The sequence below is a fragment of the Poecile atricapillus genome, chromosome 3 (genome assembly GCF_030490865.1).
Source record: "Poecile atricapillus isolate bPoeAtr1 chromosome 3, bPoeAtr1.hap1, whole genome shotgun sequence".
NCBI classification, from domain to species: domain Eukaryota; kingdom Metazoa; phylum Chordata; class Aves; order Passeriformes; family Paridae; genus Poecile; species Poecile atricapillus.
The window spans coordinates 30,020,516-30,036,763 of record NC_081251.1 but is presented as its reverse complement, the minus strand read 5'-3'; the positions used below and the strand labels follow the sequence as shown (position 1 = coordinate 30,036,763).

General features: G+C 40.4%; 1 protein-coding gene across 9 annotated transcripts in view; it reads left to right on the top strand.

The window, feature by feature from the left end:
• OGFRL1 (opioid growth factor receptor like 1) overlaps positions 1 to 7,748 on the top strand; it is an 88,198-nt gene extending 80,450 nt beyond the window's left edge. For all 9 annotated transcript variants that reach the window (XM_058834155.1, XM_058834154.1, XM_058834160.1 and 6 more), the window contains one exon: positions 852 to 7,748. In XM_058834155.1, coding sequence (XP_058690138.1) covers positions 852 to 1,608 — 757 coding nt within the window. In that variant the 3' untranslated portion in view covers positions 1,609 to 7,748. The remainder of the gene's footprint in view (positions 1 to 851) is intronic.
• The last annotated feature ends 8,500 nt before the right edge of the window (positions 7,749 to 16,248 follow it).

Genomic DNA, 16,248 nt, shown 5'->3' with positions numbered 1-16,248 from the left:
GTACAGGTGCTAGTCTAGACTGGAGACCCAGCTTTTAAATAACTTGTGTGAAGTGCAATGAACCCTGTTCTGTAGCTGCACCATAAATACACTACATTTACAAAGTGACTGGGTTTTCTCCCCAAAAAGAGAACAGCATAGAATCACTAAGGTTGGGAAAAAAAATCTCTCAGATCTTTGAGTCCAATCTTTGACCAAACCTCACCATATCCATTAAACTGTTGCACTAAGTGCCACATCTGCTCATCTTTTGAACACTTTCAGGAGTGGCAATTCCACCACTTCCCTGGGCAGCCTGTTCCAATGCTTAACCAGTCTTCCACAGAAGACATTTTTCCTAATATCCAGCCTGAACCTCCACATGGTGCAGCCTGAGGCTATTTCCCATTGTACTGTCACTTGTTGCCTTGGACAAGAAACCAACTCTCCCCTTGCCACAACCTCCTTTCAGGCAGCTGTAGTGAGCAGTAAGGTCTCCCCTGAGCCTTTGTTGCTCCAGAATAAACAATCCCATTACCTTTTGCTGCTCCTCATAGGATTTATGTGTTACAGACCCTTCACCAGCTTTGTTGCCCTTCTCATATAGCAGAAGGAACCAAAATCAGTACACATTTGATTTTATTTTCTCTCAGCCCTCTCCCCCAGTGCTACAAACATTAATTTTCAGTCACAACATCCTAGCTAAGGAGATGCTGGTAAGCTTCAGCAGTTTTGAGAAATTAAAATACAGGAAGTCTGAAGTATATACCTGAAGTGATAAAAAGAACTGAGGAATTGCAGTTCCCGTTCTGTATTTGTAAAGTGGTTTTTTTTCTGATTAAATAGAATTTTTCTACCTATTTCTTTCGAAGGTCTCAACATAACTACTTGAGAATCACTCGAATTTTGAAAAGTCTTGGTGAACTTGGATATGAGAGTTTCAAATCTCCCCTGGTAAAATTTATTCTGCATGAAGCTCTTGTAGAAGATACCATTCCCAACATTAAGCAAAGTGCTCTAGAATATTTTGTGTATACTATTAGAGACCGAAGAGAAAGGAGGAAACTGCTGAGATTTGCCCAGCAACATTATACACCCTCAGAGCATTTTATCTGGGGACCCCCAAGAAAACAGAAGTCAGAAGGAAGCAAAGCAAATAAAAAGCCAGCATCTCCAGTTTCTATTCCCAATAGTCATATTTCTAAGCATAAGAAACAGAAAGAGCCTAAGAATACATCGGCAAGTGGAAGCTCAGCGGGTAAAATAACTGAAGAAAGAAAGGTAGAATTCACAAAAAATGGGGAAGAAAATGATCAGGATGAACAAGAAGTGAACTGTGATGCTGTTAGGGAGAACAGTGAAAAGAACAGTGACAATGATACTGGTCAGCTTTCAAAATCAGAAGAAATTCATGATAATTCAGACAGAAAGGAGGACGTTTCTCATTCCAAAAAAGATGATGACAGTTTGAACAATGACTGTGGAAATCACCCAGGCGTTACAGAGGAAGATAAATGTAACACGGAGAATTCTTCAAATGATACATCAGCTGATCTCCAAGATAACCTTGATAAGGAAACATTTTCAGAGGGGACCACCACAAAAGCTAAGGATGAGCTCAAACTATGAGTCTGAGGTTTAAAAAAAATCTTTGTTTCACTTTGAATGAAGCAAAGTATTCATTGCTTCTTCATTTTGGTTGATATTTCCATCTAGTGTAAATTCACAAGACTATGCTTGTTGCAAATGCATCAGATTAGGCTTCTGTTAGATTAATGAATTTTGGTTTTTTCACCCTCAGTTTATCAGCAGGCAGGCAGGTGTGTCTCTTTAAAACAATTGTGCATATTGAAAACTAAGAAATTCATTATCTTTTCTGGACAGATTGCACAGAAAAGCTTATCTACTTTTTAAAATTCAGCCAGTATTTAAAAAGAAATAAATAAAATTAAAGTGTAACAACTCAAAAGCCTTGGAACATTAGAATTTTAAAGCTTCCTTTACGTTTACTTTTTGTTTTCCATTTAGGGAATCACTAGAAATTATTTCAAAAATACAGTTTTTTACCCTAGTGGTAATTTTTTTAGGAACTATGGTCATGATTAATAGCAGTATTTGCGCAGTATCTTTTAGATTAGCATCTTTGTTGGAGGTACTTAACGATGGATAGCATATATCATGTCCTGTACATCTGGGAATCACTGTACATCGAATAAAAGTTTTAACTTACAAAGGAACTGTATCCACAGCTGTTGGATACAAGGGGAGTTGCACTTTAGACTTCTTTTAGTCCCTGTTAAATTCTTCCTTCTCTTAACTCATTTGTTACAACTAATCTAGGGGGATGGATCACTTTGCTCTCTCAAAGTTTCATCTCCATTTGAAAGCTCTCTGTTGAATCAGCTGTAATTAGACAACTCTCCCAGCTGGGTTCATCACCTGGAAAGCTTCTGGACAGCTGAAATGCAGTGTCTTTACCACAACACCTTCCCTGATCAGCAAAGCCATCAGAGAAAAGGGCAGCAGGCACGTCAAGTTGGGTCTTGAACTTCAATGTTTCTTGGCCAGTTTTGGGCAGAATCTGCACAATGCAGTCAGCTGTTGCTGGTCTCAGAGACAAAGGCAGGCCTGATGCTTCTTTCCAGCTGTCTGTTTCCTCTTTTTGCTCTCATAAGTTTCTTACAATTTTATGTTATTTCGATAATCAGTGGAAACTTAAGGCAGGCCAGTCTGTTGGCTGGGCTGAAGCCCATCAAGTAGGAATTTCACTATTAAGATCTTTCCCAGCTTCTGCCGAAGAACTGTCTGCTCTCCCTGAGTAGCGTCTTCTGATTTTCTGCTGTTCAACTGTCAAACATTAGTACCCGGCACGTTAGTTGTGCAGAATATGTCTTAAAAATGAATGCAGATACAATTCACACTTCCTACAGTCCTAAAATACTCTGAAACTTCTGTATGTATTTTCTGTTTAAAAGTGTACATATTCTCCACTGCCTTTAATGTATGTCTTATTAAATGTTACGAGGCAAGAGGCTCACTACATTTTGAGTGTCAAAATGCTACAGGACTTTATTGAAGGCTTATAACTCTAAATTATGAACTTTTCAGGGGTTTCAGATCATAGACAAAATGTTTTGTATTCTGTTTTGCTAATGCCCATCATGGCAATTCCTCATCCATTTTTTTTCTCTGGGTAGCGCTGATTCTTGGGATCAAATAGAGTGGCAGTTAGGGATCTTGGTCCCTTTGGAAAAAGAGTAGGCTCTTTCCATTCTAAAGAAGCAGAGAAGAAGGAAGATGTATTTCTCTTTTTGTGCCAACTTGTGAGGAAAGGAATATACATGGATTTTATTTTTTTTTTTTTTTGTAACATGGATCATTCAAGTAGGCATTAAGTCTGTCTGAGAATTCCCAAAGAATTCCAGCCACCACATTTTTAAGGCCAGAAAGATCCTGAGAAGCCTTTCATAGTTCCCTGGACATGAACTGGAATTCCCTTGTTTGTGTTTGCCTCTGACCTTCAGAACAGAAGGTGAAGGAAGTGCTGTGATAAAACTGGTCTGTGTAGTTAAGGACTCTGCCCCTCCACGTATGCAGAGGGAGGACACTTCATTTTCTGCCTATGACTGTTTCAGTCTTGAGTGCCTAACTGTGCAAACTTCATAGAGTTGTTCTTATATAGTTATTTTTTGAGTACCATAGGGAAAATTAATACTCTGTGTATAAGGAACATAACTGTAGCATAGGAAGCTACACAGAGCCTTCATTTTATGAATTTCAGTATTAATGTGAAACACTGTACAGAAAATGTGGAGTATTGAAGTGAAATAAGGGATGCCAGAGGTGTTATTGTATTTATAGTGTAATTTGATTGAACATCAGTGACCTCAGGAGATCTTTTGTCTACTGAACAAAAAAAAGAAAAATCTTGCTCTGATTTTAAACAAAGTTCTTGGGATGTGCATCAAGAAGATTACTCTGCAGTATTCTGTTGTCATGGCACATCTCTCACGTAAACATGCTTACTGGTTTGATTTTTTTTTAAGTACCTAAAATACTTTTAATCTGACAGAGCTGTCTGCATTAAGGGGCCAAGGTATTTGAAAATATTGTCAAAAACTTTCGTACTTACACCTGTATATTTATTTTTTTTTTTATCTACAACTCAGTATATTTCTCTGTGTTTTAATAGAAGAGTAGTGGCATATCAGTTGCCTACAAATAACTATAGGGACTATGTAAGTGAGGGGTTTTGTGTCAGGTGGGCTCCTGCACTCTCTAATCCTTGTTTTACAGCTTTATCAACAGAATTACTCCCATGGGACACTTCAGCTTTAACTAACAAATTCTGCTCTATGTAAAATGTGACAGTGTTTTATTCTTTTCATAGAGGAATTGTTTCTTATGATTTTGCAAGTACTGAAAAAAAGGATTTATTGCAGGGCAATCATACGGTGTAGCCTCCCATTGAGATTTGCGAGGATCAAGTGGGTGCACTGTATGCATTTTTGTTACAGAATCATGGCCTTAGCAACCAAAGCACCCCCTGCTTGAAGTTTCTAAGTATTGGTTTTCAGGTTTACAGTATATATACAGTGTATATATATGTGTTGAAATGATTGTATCCTCATAGATGCCAGTACATAGTTGTTTAACCATTACTTCAGAAACTGAGGGTATGCAAAGAAAGTCATTTGCTTACTGTTAAATTTCTTTTTGTCTTGCTATATGCTTAAGTATTCAGGGATTTCATTTCCATATGAAGGTTCTTTCCAAGTAAGTACATCTGAGTAGCCTCTGGTACTGTTAACTGATAGTAGTGTGTACGTGCACATACCTGTGACTTTGATTTTGAGGCTCTTATGGGGAGGGGATATGAATGTGGAATTTGAAACAATGTTACTGAGTACACAGATGAGTACACACAAGGCGATCATACAAATCATGCAAAAATGCAGCACTTTAAGGTTAATTACAGCTCTGTGCCCTACTATGCCAGACACAAGTGTGCCTCAGTACCTCATACTGTGTTGCTGTAGAGATTGGAGGCTTGGGTACATGAGGTGTGCGGTACAGACCATTCACAGCAGAAGAGTAGTTACATGTGTCAACATATCTAGGAGCAGGTCTGAGGTCTTTGTGTTCATGTTGCTCGAATAAAATCCTGAAGGATTCTAAAAATAAGTGCAATAATCCTTTGGGAGCTGTTTCCCTGGCTTGGGTCAGCTCCTCAGTTTCTGGCTCTAAGATTGCAGCACTCTAATGTATTAGGTGTTTCTATAATCATCATTAATATTTCATGTAACCTAGTGTAAGCCTCCCTGAATTATTCCAGGATAATTCTAATAATCTGCAGTTGCATATATCTGTACTATAAACAGAAGGTTTACTTACCTTAGAAGCTTTGTACAGTGTTGATGGATGATCCAATGAGGTAAGACAAGTGACATTTACTGGATTTAAATGGAAAACAGCTTCTTTGTTTTTAAATAAAATTTATGTCTATCTGTTTAATTGAGAGGTTATTTTACACCTTTCTTTTTCTTACTGTTGTGATGGTACTGATCACGATTTATAGTTATATATGTTTAAGTGAAAATGTAAATTTTTTACACCACACTTTTGCAGGAAACATACAATATTGAATTTCCTTGACAAAAGCTGTATTTCTGAATAAGATGCAAGTATGTGAAGCAAGTTTTGCCATTAATAAAAGTGTGACAATATCATGCTGATGATGTATGTTGTCAGAATTGCCAGTGGGGATCAGAACCAAAGATGTTTCTGGCCTTGTGTCCTGCCTCCAGCAGTGGCCACAAAAAGATGCTGTGAAACAAAGAAATAATACAGTGACCCCATTTGTCTCCAGGAATTTTTTGGTTTTGAATTCATGGTTTCTTTCAGCCTCTACAATCCCTTGTAGCTGTGAGTTCCATGTTTTAATAATGTTTTGTGTGGAGAAGGTGATCTCTTATTTGTCTCAGATCAGTTTATTCAAGAATTGCTATGGCATTTGAACACAGTACTAAAAGTTCTGTAAGATGAAGTGTAGTCTATTTCAAATCAGTTTTTAAACACCATGGGAGATTCTAATGACAAAATACCTGTTTAGACAGAAGATTCCCCATGCTTCTTCTGTTTTTAGGCAGAAGATGTCTGCTTAGGCAGAACCTTGTCCTAAGTTGGTGACAATGCTACCTTACATACTTCTAAATACATTTTTGCACATATATCCTTTTGTAAACTAGTGTTAAAAGTGTAGATTAAGTGTTAGAACTCAGATTCCTACTGCAGAACAGGGTTGATTTATTCTCTTCTTACCATTGTGAAAGCAAAATCAGTCAAATGGAAAACCTGTTCCTACATGAGTGAGGTATCTCTGGATTTGGAGCTACCAGGATCAATGAATATAACATTGGGATTGCATAGAAGGTGGAAATACTGTCTGGGGTTTGTTGAGAACTATACTCATCATTCTACATTTGTTTTGATACAACTTCACTCTTCCAATTGCAATTGGAGTAACTGGTCAAAAGGTGCTTTTTATGGTTATCAGGGTCTGAAAACGAGGGATGGGTCAAAAAAGGCTTAAGTATATACGGTCCCCTTCAATTCACATTGTGGTCAACACCATAGATTCACTACTTACAGATATTTAGATACAGTTTTTCAAGGGGAGTGCACATTGTGTTGCTGTAATATCTTTCTGCTCAGCATTGGCTATGAACTGTTTCTTTTCCTGAAAGCTGTGTTCCCTTTTCAGCCCTTGTTCTTAAGTACACTTAGTTAAGACCTTGGTAAAAGCAAAAATTTACTTTTAAGAATAGGTTTATTACATGCTGTATGTAATGGACTGCTAAAATGTAGTTCAAAAGCTATAGAGATCAATAGAGACCTCATCTGGCTTTACACTTGTAATCACTTCTACATTTATTTTCAAAAGCATTATGCTGTTTGCTGTGAGATAAAAAGAAATGTGATAATTGGCAAATCGTTCTGAAAGAAATCTCTTCTTAGAAATGTGGCTCTTTAATTCTACCATGCTTACAAGTTCAGTGGTGTATTCATCAACTAAAGTTTACTGTGAAATATACTGAATGTACTTACTACTGTGGCTAACCATGTGAAAATTATTGTTTTGCAGTGAAAAAGGTTATGGCACTTATACTTTTGAGATCTGCTGAAGCATGTTTGCTAATCATTAGTTGCTCTTCTTTTTCTGTGTTTTAACGTATTCCATGGTTGTTTGCCCTTTATGCAGTTTGATTTCAGGAACAGATGATTAAGCGTAGTTTTGCACTGATAAAATTCGAAAATATCATAGACTTCATTGTTCAAATGTATTCTAAGAAAAAAGTGCAGTAAAAAGAGAAAACCCCAAAGCCCAACAATTTTTACTTGCAAAATGGAACAGCTCTATGTGAGTTTTTATGAATGGTCCTGCTCTCTTCTTTATATTTCTTTGCAGTATTTAATTACAGGATGCTGTGCATGTTTGGTAGTACCAATACCATATGTATGTGGTAGGAGTGGTAACCAGTTTCTGGATTTGTAATGCACTATAAAGAGATATTTTATAATTCTGTATCTGTATGGCAGTGTTATGCCAAAAAAAAATGTATAAACATAAAAAGCAATAGTTTATGTTGCTTACTGCTATATTTTCAATTGTTTATAAAATGAAATACTTGGATTTCCTTTCAGGTAAATATATTTTTAATAACAGCAGCCAAAACTCTGAACTAATAAAGCTTCTTCATTTAGCAGCATTGTTTTAGCAACATGTGCAAATATTGTGTAGCTCTAATAATGTGCAATTGCTGTTTGGCGCTTGTTTGTATAGTCATCTGTAAATATATTAACACTTAAAAGTAGGGAATTAAAGGCTCTGGTTCTCCTTTTTTGTTGTCAGTGGCAAAATGGCCATGGTAGAGGAATAAGGGAAGAGTCAGCTTTTCTAAAAGTCCATGCTTTGTTTCTTGATTGAAGAAAAATGTATACTATGAAAACACTTTTAACATTAAAGAGTTTTAAACAAAAAAGTAAAATATCCACTGTGATCATGCAGGCATAAACTGTCTGGAGCAGTGTCAAAACCAGGCTACTGCTGTTTAAATATAGCAGGGAAACATTGAAGCTGCTAGTTTTATTTATCCTGTGCTGAAGGTGTGGGATTCAATGGCTTCAGTTCTGGTTTCCTAGTGAGCTGTTATTCACGTGGTGTGACTGTAGATGTATAAACTCCATAAAGGATCCAGCAGATTTGGAAAGGGTTTCCTAATCTCACATGGTTCTTCTTAAAGAGGAGAAATGGGTTCTCTCACACTGAAGGAGGACTTCCCATGTGGTCTGTGTCTCAAGTCAAGCCTGGTGTTAAGATGGCTCTGTTACCCTAGGTTGGTGTTGTCAGGTCATCCAGGGATGGCATTGAACTCGTAGCCAATAACATGATGTGTCAGGGTGTTGGTCTCCCCAGAAAACTCCGTTACAGCTCCCTGAGACAACTGCTGCGGCTCATCTGCCCTTTGGCAAAGGCTGGCTGTCAGGCAGTCACCCTCCTCTGCCCTGCAAGTGTAAACTGCACCCAAAAGGGCCAGGGCCTCTGTGGAAACACTTACTGATGTTGCTGAAGCACCTGCAATTCCAGACTTAGAGCACGTCTGCAGTAAAAATACTGCTCTTGTGTGAGCACAGACCCTCATGGGTGCCAGAGCCACTTGTGAAGTTTCATTGGTGCTCATTCCAAGAGTAAGCGCCTAAACTGATATCCCAAAATTAGCTGGCCCTTAGTTAAATAAGACTGACCAGCTTCTGCAGGAGGTGTGACGAGGGGCTGATGAGCACAGTGCCCTGTGCCTTGCCTGCTGCCTCCCCCAGCCCAAGGGCAGGCACCCACATGGAGCACAGCCACACAGCCTGTCAGGGCCTTCAGATTGGGAGGAGAGCTGCCTGCTCTGTCCCTCCCACCTGTATCTCTCAGGGCATCCATTCACCTACTTTGCTTTATTTTGAGGGGAGTCTAGAAAATTTCCAGCTGCTGGGGTGATGACGACACACACAGCTCACTTCTGCGCTGGAGGGGAGAGCACACGAGGAGGGACCGAAGTGGCAGCACTTGTGTTTGTGCAAGGTGGGCTGGGAAGCACTTTCAGTATGCACAGAGCAGTGGTGGAGACAGCCAAAATAAATGGCAGCTGCCTCTGTGGTTTAGGGAGCTAAACCACAAAGTTTTATTTTGAAATTGTTCCACTGGAATGTTTTTCTAACAGAGCTGTGCCATAAAACTGGGAGGAGAATGTTTTATTTTGATACATGCAGATGATCTTGAGAAATGTCTAAAACATCTATAAAGGCCACATTAATGGCAAAAATGTGATTTAGCTAACCAAACCTGGGAATACTCTTCTTAAAATATCATTTTAATTGATTTATGTTGCTTTGTTTGCCAAAGATGGGTAATAAACGAGAAGAAAAAATATGAAGTATCTTCATTCCCTGGGGCTAATCAGGCCATGTATTATCCCTGCAAAGTTAAATTGGTAAGTATGACTGCAGAGTATCTACAGTTTAAAAATAATACTCCAAAGAAGCAGTAAGAGTATCTACCAAAGTGTTTTGCAACTAAATAATGACACATAATGGCATTGCTTTTTGAGTGTTAGATTCACATATCTTCTGAGTTGCATTACATTGTAGGCAAAACTTTAGTATGACTTTGTTAACTCATTTGTACCTCTAATGGAACTGCAGCTTTAGCTCCATGAAAGCTTTCTTTAAAACGCGTATCTCTTCAGTCGAGGCAGGTCAGTTGGATGTTTAGAAGCATTGGTGTGCCCTGCTTTGTCTGTGCCTTGGAAGGCTGTCACTGCTGGCTGCTGACAGCCAGTCCAGTAGAATCTGGGGCCAGGGTCATAACAGGGCCCTGCTCTTGCCTCTCCAAAGATCCTGTAATCCAACACGCTTCATCGCCCCAAAAGGAGATGAGCTGAAGATTTGACCTTCTCAGAGCTGGCGTGGGATCTGCTCAGGATCCAGGGCTGGGATGGGGATTGTCCTGCCTCACCCCGGGGTCTGATTCCTGAAGGCTGATATGTGCCCTGTGAGTTTATTGACCTGTCCAAGAGAAGTAACTTGCAGCAATTAATGGCAGCTCAGATCTTTCCTTATGTTTAATCTTGGACTGTACTTTATGGGGTGAGATTAAAAATAAGGCCATTTTTCACTATCAAAAGCCAATTTAAGAAGGTTTAATTAGGCCCAAGTATTTACCTTGTCTGATAAACTCGCAGAATGCTTTTAAAATAATTTTTTATATTTTATATGCAATGCATTGTACATTTTTGCAGGAAATACTCTATAGACATAATTTCTAGTCTAACTGAATGCAAGGGGAATGTTTAAAATTCAACTGGCTCTTTCTACTTTTATTTAATGTATAAATCAGACATAATTCATGCATCGTTCCTTCTAGGTTTAGACATTTATTGAGCACTATGTATGGTTATAAAAATTTTGTAACAGCTGTTTCAAATTTCAGAATAGAAAAGAAGAAAAAAAAAGAATCCTCACATTTTCACTTCTGCAATTTCTTCTGAAAGTTTACATGAGGAAGCCTTGGAATTCTCAGCATCCAAACTGGCAGCTGAAATTAGAGCCTTGAATTACTTCTGAGAGCTAGGACTTGGGATCTTTAGTCCTACATGGAACCCTCGGTCCATTGTAGGCAGATATGTAGTATTTTGGTTTACTGAAAATGCAGAAATTTAGTAGAATTGTTCAAAACGACAAGGCACCTAATGCTGATACTTAGTTAGCAAGTGCTCTTAGGAAGTCTTTGTAGGATTTCTCTACATAAAGAGGAAGCTCAGGAGCAGTCTAGTTCTTCAGTCAGAATTGAAAAGATTATTCTGGAACCCTGTATTTTAACTCTATTCTATTTCTATTTTTTTTTTCTCTTCTATGGTAAGGTCACCATGCTAATGATACCTTCTGGTTTTTTACAGTTAAAAATATTAAAAAAACCTTTGTTATGCTGACACACATCAACAACACCCCCCCCACTGGTGGCTGCTTCTTACTCCTCTCAGTCACCACCATATCATGCCCAAAGCTGGCACTTCTCAGTGGTCCTGCCCAGACAGGAGCTGTGGGTGCCCAACACCATGGAGGTGACCTGTGTAAATGGCACTGGTGGCCATGGTCCTGCATGGCCTCAGGCACTGTTGTGGAGGTGATCACACCCAGCTCTTCAATGAAAAAAGCTGTATCTACAGTAAGCATCTGGGTTTTCCTCCTCCTCCTCCCCAGATTTGATCCTTTTATAAAGCTGAATTTTGAGGCAATTCCCAGCACTTGACCTCCTCCCAGGGCTACACAGTGCCTGGTCCTGGAGGGGACACGGCATTCCAGGCTGCAGCAGGTACCTGTTGCTTACTCTTCTTTCCTTGCTTAGCTGCTGCTCCCTTTCCAAAGCAGAAGCAGCTTCTCCGCACTGCCCTCTTTAAACAGCAGGTAGTAGCCTATCTGTGCATTGTTACATATTTTGGGACCTCTTTCTCTATTGTTGTCCATGTTTACAAGGCCTTTGTTGTTATCTCACCTTTAGACCATGCAGACACCTGTGCCAAGCTCTGCTCTCCCAGAGAGATGGTGACAAACCCGTGGCCCCGTGCCAAGGCAGCGCAGCCTTGCCAACTCTGAGGAGTAGCAAGAGAAGGCCACAATCCCTTGGGAAAAAGAGACCCCAGCCCAGGCCCAGCCTATGTGGGGAGTACCATTGCTTTTAAGGACAGAGGCGTAGGAAGTTGCAAAAATGAGCCTTCCTGTGGCTTTATGTGAAATTTCCCAGAAGGCCACACTCAGGTATCAGAGTTTGCTTATGGTAATGGGGGCCCAGTGCCATAAAGCTGGCAAGAATATGTCCCAAAAGTGCTTTTTAGAAGCTTTTCACCACTTTGGATAAAATGCTGCTGACAACATTTCAATCTTGAAGTCTCCTGCAACCATCAGATAATTAAGAAATGTTGCTGAGTCACACCGGCTTAGCGTAAGTGCCTCCCTGGGGCGCGACTGGGAACGCTGCTGCCTGTTTCAGATGTGTCCCCAAACACAGCAGATGTGAATGATTGAGTAACATACCCAGTGGCACATTCTCTGCTGACTCATTTGCTGCACTGCTACTGAGATAATAGGATTCCTACCAGGTAAATTCAAGACGGAGTTTGGACAGAACTTTGCAAAGATCTTTTAATATAAACTCAGAAGAATGATAAATTTATATAATAAAAGTCACACTGTTGTTCAAGAATCTTTGCTGGAGAGAATTTATCTCCTCTGGGACATATTTGTTGAAATTAGATGCAGGATGAAAGCTGTGTCAGAGACAACTCTCCCACTGGCACCTGAGTAAATCCCAGTGAGCATCATACACTTTTTTCAGAAATAATTTGAGAAATTATACAAATCCCAGTGTTGTGGTGTAAGCAGACTAAGAGCAAATGTAAAAATGGGATTTTACTGACTGAATCCTTTGGTATAAAATTAAAATATAGAATTAAAAAAAAAATCAAATGTGATATTTGTGACCAGGTAACTCCAGATTGGTGGATGGCTAACTCTAAATTGTCCTATCTATTAAGTGAAATGTTTACAGCATCCTTGATATCCCACTTGGGAAGTCTCTCATGGTAAAATTCCAGCATCAGGAGACAGCTAGGAATTAATGAAACATTACAAGGTTCTGCGCAGAGGGATGCTGAGAGAGCAGACACTGAAAGGAGTGTATTAAATTGGAGAGTTTTGACCAAAGGATATTTTTTAAGTAATGGCTTGAGAATGAGAAGAGGGGCTTTCATGCCATTGTGCGATGGGGTGTGTATAGACTAAAGGTGAGCACTCCCCTTCTCTCCTACTCTCTTTCTCACCCAGAACTGACTGGATGTCACTGACACAGAGAAAAGTAGAAATGAGTGTTTCAAAAGAACCTTATGTTGCATTCAATATCTGATGCATTTGTGGATCTACAAATATAATTTTACCTTTCTGTAACATGAACTAAAAGCTTTATTCAGAAGTTCTGAGCCTACCTTGAGCAGGATTTCTGTAAGGGTGAAACTTGTAAACCCTAGTGGAACAACTATCCTTATGATTCTTCATTTTTTTTGGTCCTGAATGCACCAAGAGTCTCTGCAGTATTCCATGGTGGGTTTGGTTGTCTGTGTTCAGGTGCATCCCTGACCCCTTGCAGTGCCATAATGTGGGATCACACTGCTGCAAAAAGAGCTGTAGGAGAAAACCAAGAGACCCCTCACTGGGTGCCTCCACTGGAGCTGGGATGAAGCTCAGGCACAGATTCCTGGGCTTTGCCTGCGCCCAACCATGCTCCTCACTGAGCCTAATCGGATGGCTTGGCTCATGGCTTGTCTGGACCTGCCTTTTCATTATTTTCTTTGGAGACTAGACAATGGAAAGAGGAAATTAAAGAAATTGAATAGTGTTTGCTGAAAGTGTAATGAGATAGACTGCTGGTAAAAGCCTCAGACACCAGCCTGGAGAGTTCCTGAGAACATTTTTTTCTCCTCAAACACCCTCACCCCCCACTACAGCCCTACACCATGGCACCATCCAGAGCAGCGGCTGTGTGAGCATCTGCATCACTACTGGTGCCTGCTCCCTTCTGGCACCACAGCCCAAGAACCTGCTGACTTACATCATGGCCTGTGGCTACTGGATTTACTTGCATTGCTGACCTCAGGCTTTCTCTTTCCCTGTTCTTACTGGGAAATTGTAGGTTTTCCTTGTTCTTGCTGCTTGACTTTGGGTTTGTCCCACCTCCCTTGCCTTCCACTCACTCTTACCTGTATTCCTTTTCCACAAAAAGTCTCAGAAGACAGCCCAATATGAGGATGAAACTAGTGGCAGTTGCATATATTCACATCTATGTTAGTGCCAGTCCCGTTAACCATAGCTGTGTTACAGCCTTTCTCCCAACCCTGGTAACCATTTGGATGGTAGGTCCACTCAACTGCAGACAGCACAGGGCCTGAAGATACCACTCCAGGCTCAAAGAGTCAAAAAACATGGAAAAACTCAGAGCAGAAAAACAAGGTAATTGTCACAATGTTTAGGATTTATCCAGTGCTGTTCACACAGGTCATGTCAGCATTTCGATTTCTGTGTTCATTTGGCACTCTTTTCCTCCTGATTTTGCAAGGATAACAAAGATAAGAGAACCTTTGCTTCTCTTTTAGATGTAAGTCTCTTGTGAGAGAGAATTAGTGAAAATCAGCTGAACCCTTGAAGTGGTCTCTTCTTGGATGAAAACTGGGAAGCTGTTGAGAGGTTAAGGTCATTATTTGAAAATAATCCTCAGTTTCTGAGGTAAAGGATTCTTTGATTTTGTGTCTCAAATTTGCTTTGCCTCACTCTCCTTTATATATATCTACAGTGAAAGTTGAAAATATCTCAGGATGGGGATGGCTTGTAAAGAAATGCAATGAGAAATGATCATAGGAAACTGATGAGATGCTTTCTCTGGAAGCCAAGCTGCAGGACAAGAGAGGCAATTCACAAGTGATAGAACAGCTGGCAACTCCAACCCACACCATCTGGATTTGTGTGATTTTATAATATTTATTGTCACTAACTCAGAGAGGAATATGAATAGAGCTGGCTGCAAGTGGAAATGAGCTGGCTTTTCAATAGAGCGAATTATGTGTGGAGTCTTGGCAAGAACACGTGGCAGGGGAGTATCTGATACCAGCCGGCCAGCCGCGCATTACCACTTCACTGGTCAGGCTGGCTACGTGAAACAACAACAGAAACATTTTCAGTCAGGCAAGGGAAGCCCTGCTGGAAAACTGGCATTTCACATCTATCATTTGGAAAGGGGAGATATGAAGTTGCCAGCTCTTCATCTTCAGTCTTATGTGAAGCTTGTGAGAGGTGTGTCTTTTTTTCCTGAAAACTTTAACATCAGTAGATGTCAGATTACTCCAGAATCTTACAATTGGAAGAATTCTTTTTGAGTCTTATGATTAAGAAAATCTGTGACCCACCTCTACCTAACAGCTGCAGAAAATGGAAGAACCCCTGAGTGCATTTTCTTAAGTCTTCTGATTTGATACAGTTTGTGGTTTTGGGATTCTTACATGTGATTGTGAAAACAGTGAGTTGTCAGTGTTGAGCATATTTGTGTAAGTAGCGTGATTGTTGCCTTAGGAAACTGTTCTCTGAGGTGCCTGTTTTGCTCATGAACGCCAAAGGGAACATTGCTGCTCCTAACACAGCTGTCCCAGTTGGAAGCTCAAATTGGGACAGGAAGAGTTTAGGCTTTTATATTTCTGTTTTTCATCTGTGAAATCGAATAACATGTTTTTTACCTTTCTTAGGTCAGCCAAAGGACAAATTATTCTTCTGATACCACAATCTGGTAATTATATGAAAGTTTAGCTGGTCTTTCTTTTACTTTCAGATGTTTTTACTTCTAGAGGAGCATTAGAAAAGCTTAAAACCCTTCCTTCCTTCCTTCCTTCCTTCCTTCCTTCCTTCCTTCCTTCCTTCCTTCCTTCCTTCCTTCCTTCCTTCCTTCCTTCCTTCCTTCCTTCCTTCCTTCCTTCCTTCCTTCCTTCCTTCCTTCCTTCCTTCCTTCCTTCCTTCCTTCCTTCCTTCCTTCCTTCCTTCCTTCCTTCCTTCCTTCCTTCCTTCCTTCCTTCCTTCCTTCCTTCCTTCCTTCCTTCCTTCCTTCCTTCCTTCCTTCCTTCCTTCCTTCCTTCCTTCCTTCCTTCCTTCCTTCCTTCCTTCCTTCCTTCCTTCCTTCCTTCCTTCCTTCCTTCCTTCCTTCCTTCCTTCCTTCCTTCCTTCCTTCCTTCCTTCCTTCCTTCCTTCCTTCCTTCCTTCCTTCCTTCCTTCCGCCACTTCCTTCCTTCCTTCCTTCCTTCCTTCCTTCCTTCCTTCCTTCCTTCCGCCACTTCCTTCCTTCCGCCACTTCCTTCCTTCCTTCCTTCCTTCCTTCCTTCCTTCCTTCCTTCCTTCCTTCCTTCCTTCCTTCCTTCCTTCCTTCCTTCCTTCCTTCCTTCCTTCCTTCCTTCCTTCCTTCCTTCCTTCCTTCCTTCCTTCCTTCCTTCCTTCCGCCACTTCCTTCCGCCACTTCCTTCCGCCACTTCCTTCCTTCCTTCCTTCCTTCCTTCCTTCCTTCCTTCCTTCTTCCTTCCTTCCTTCCTTCCTTCCTTCCTTCCTTCCTTCCTTCCTTCCTTCCTTCCTTCCTTCCTT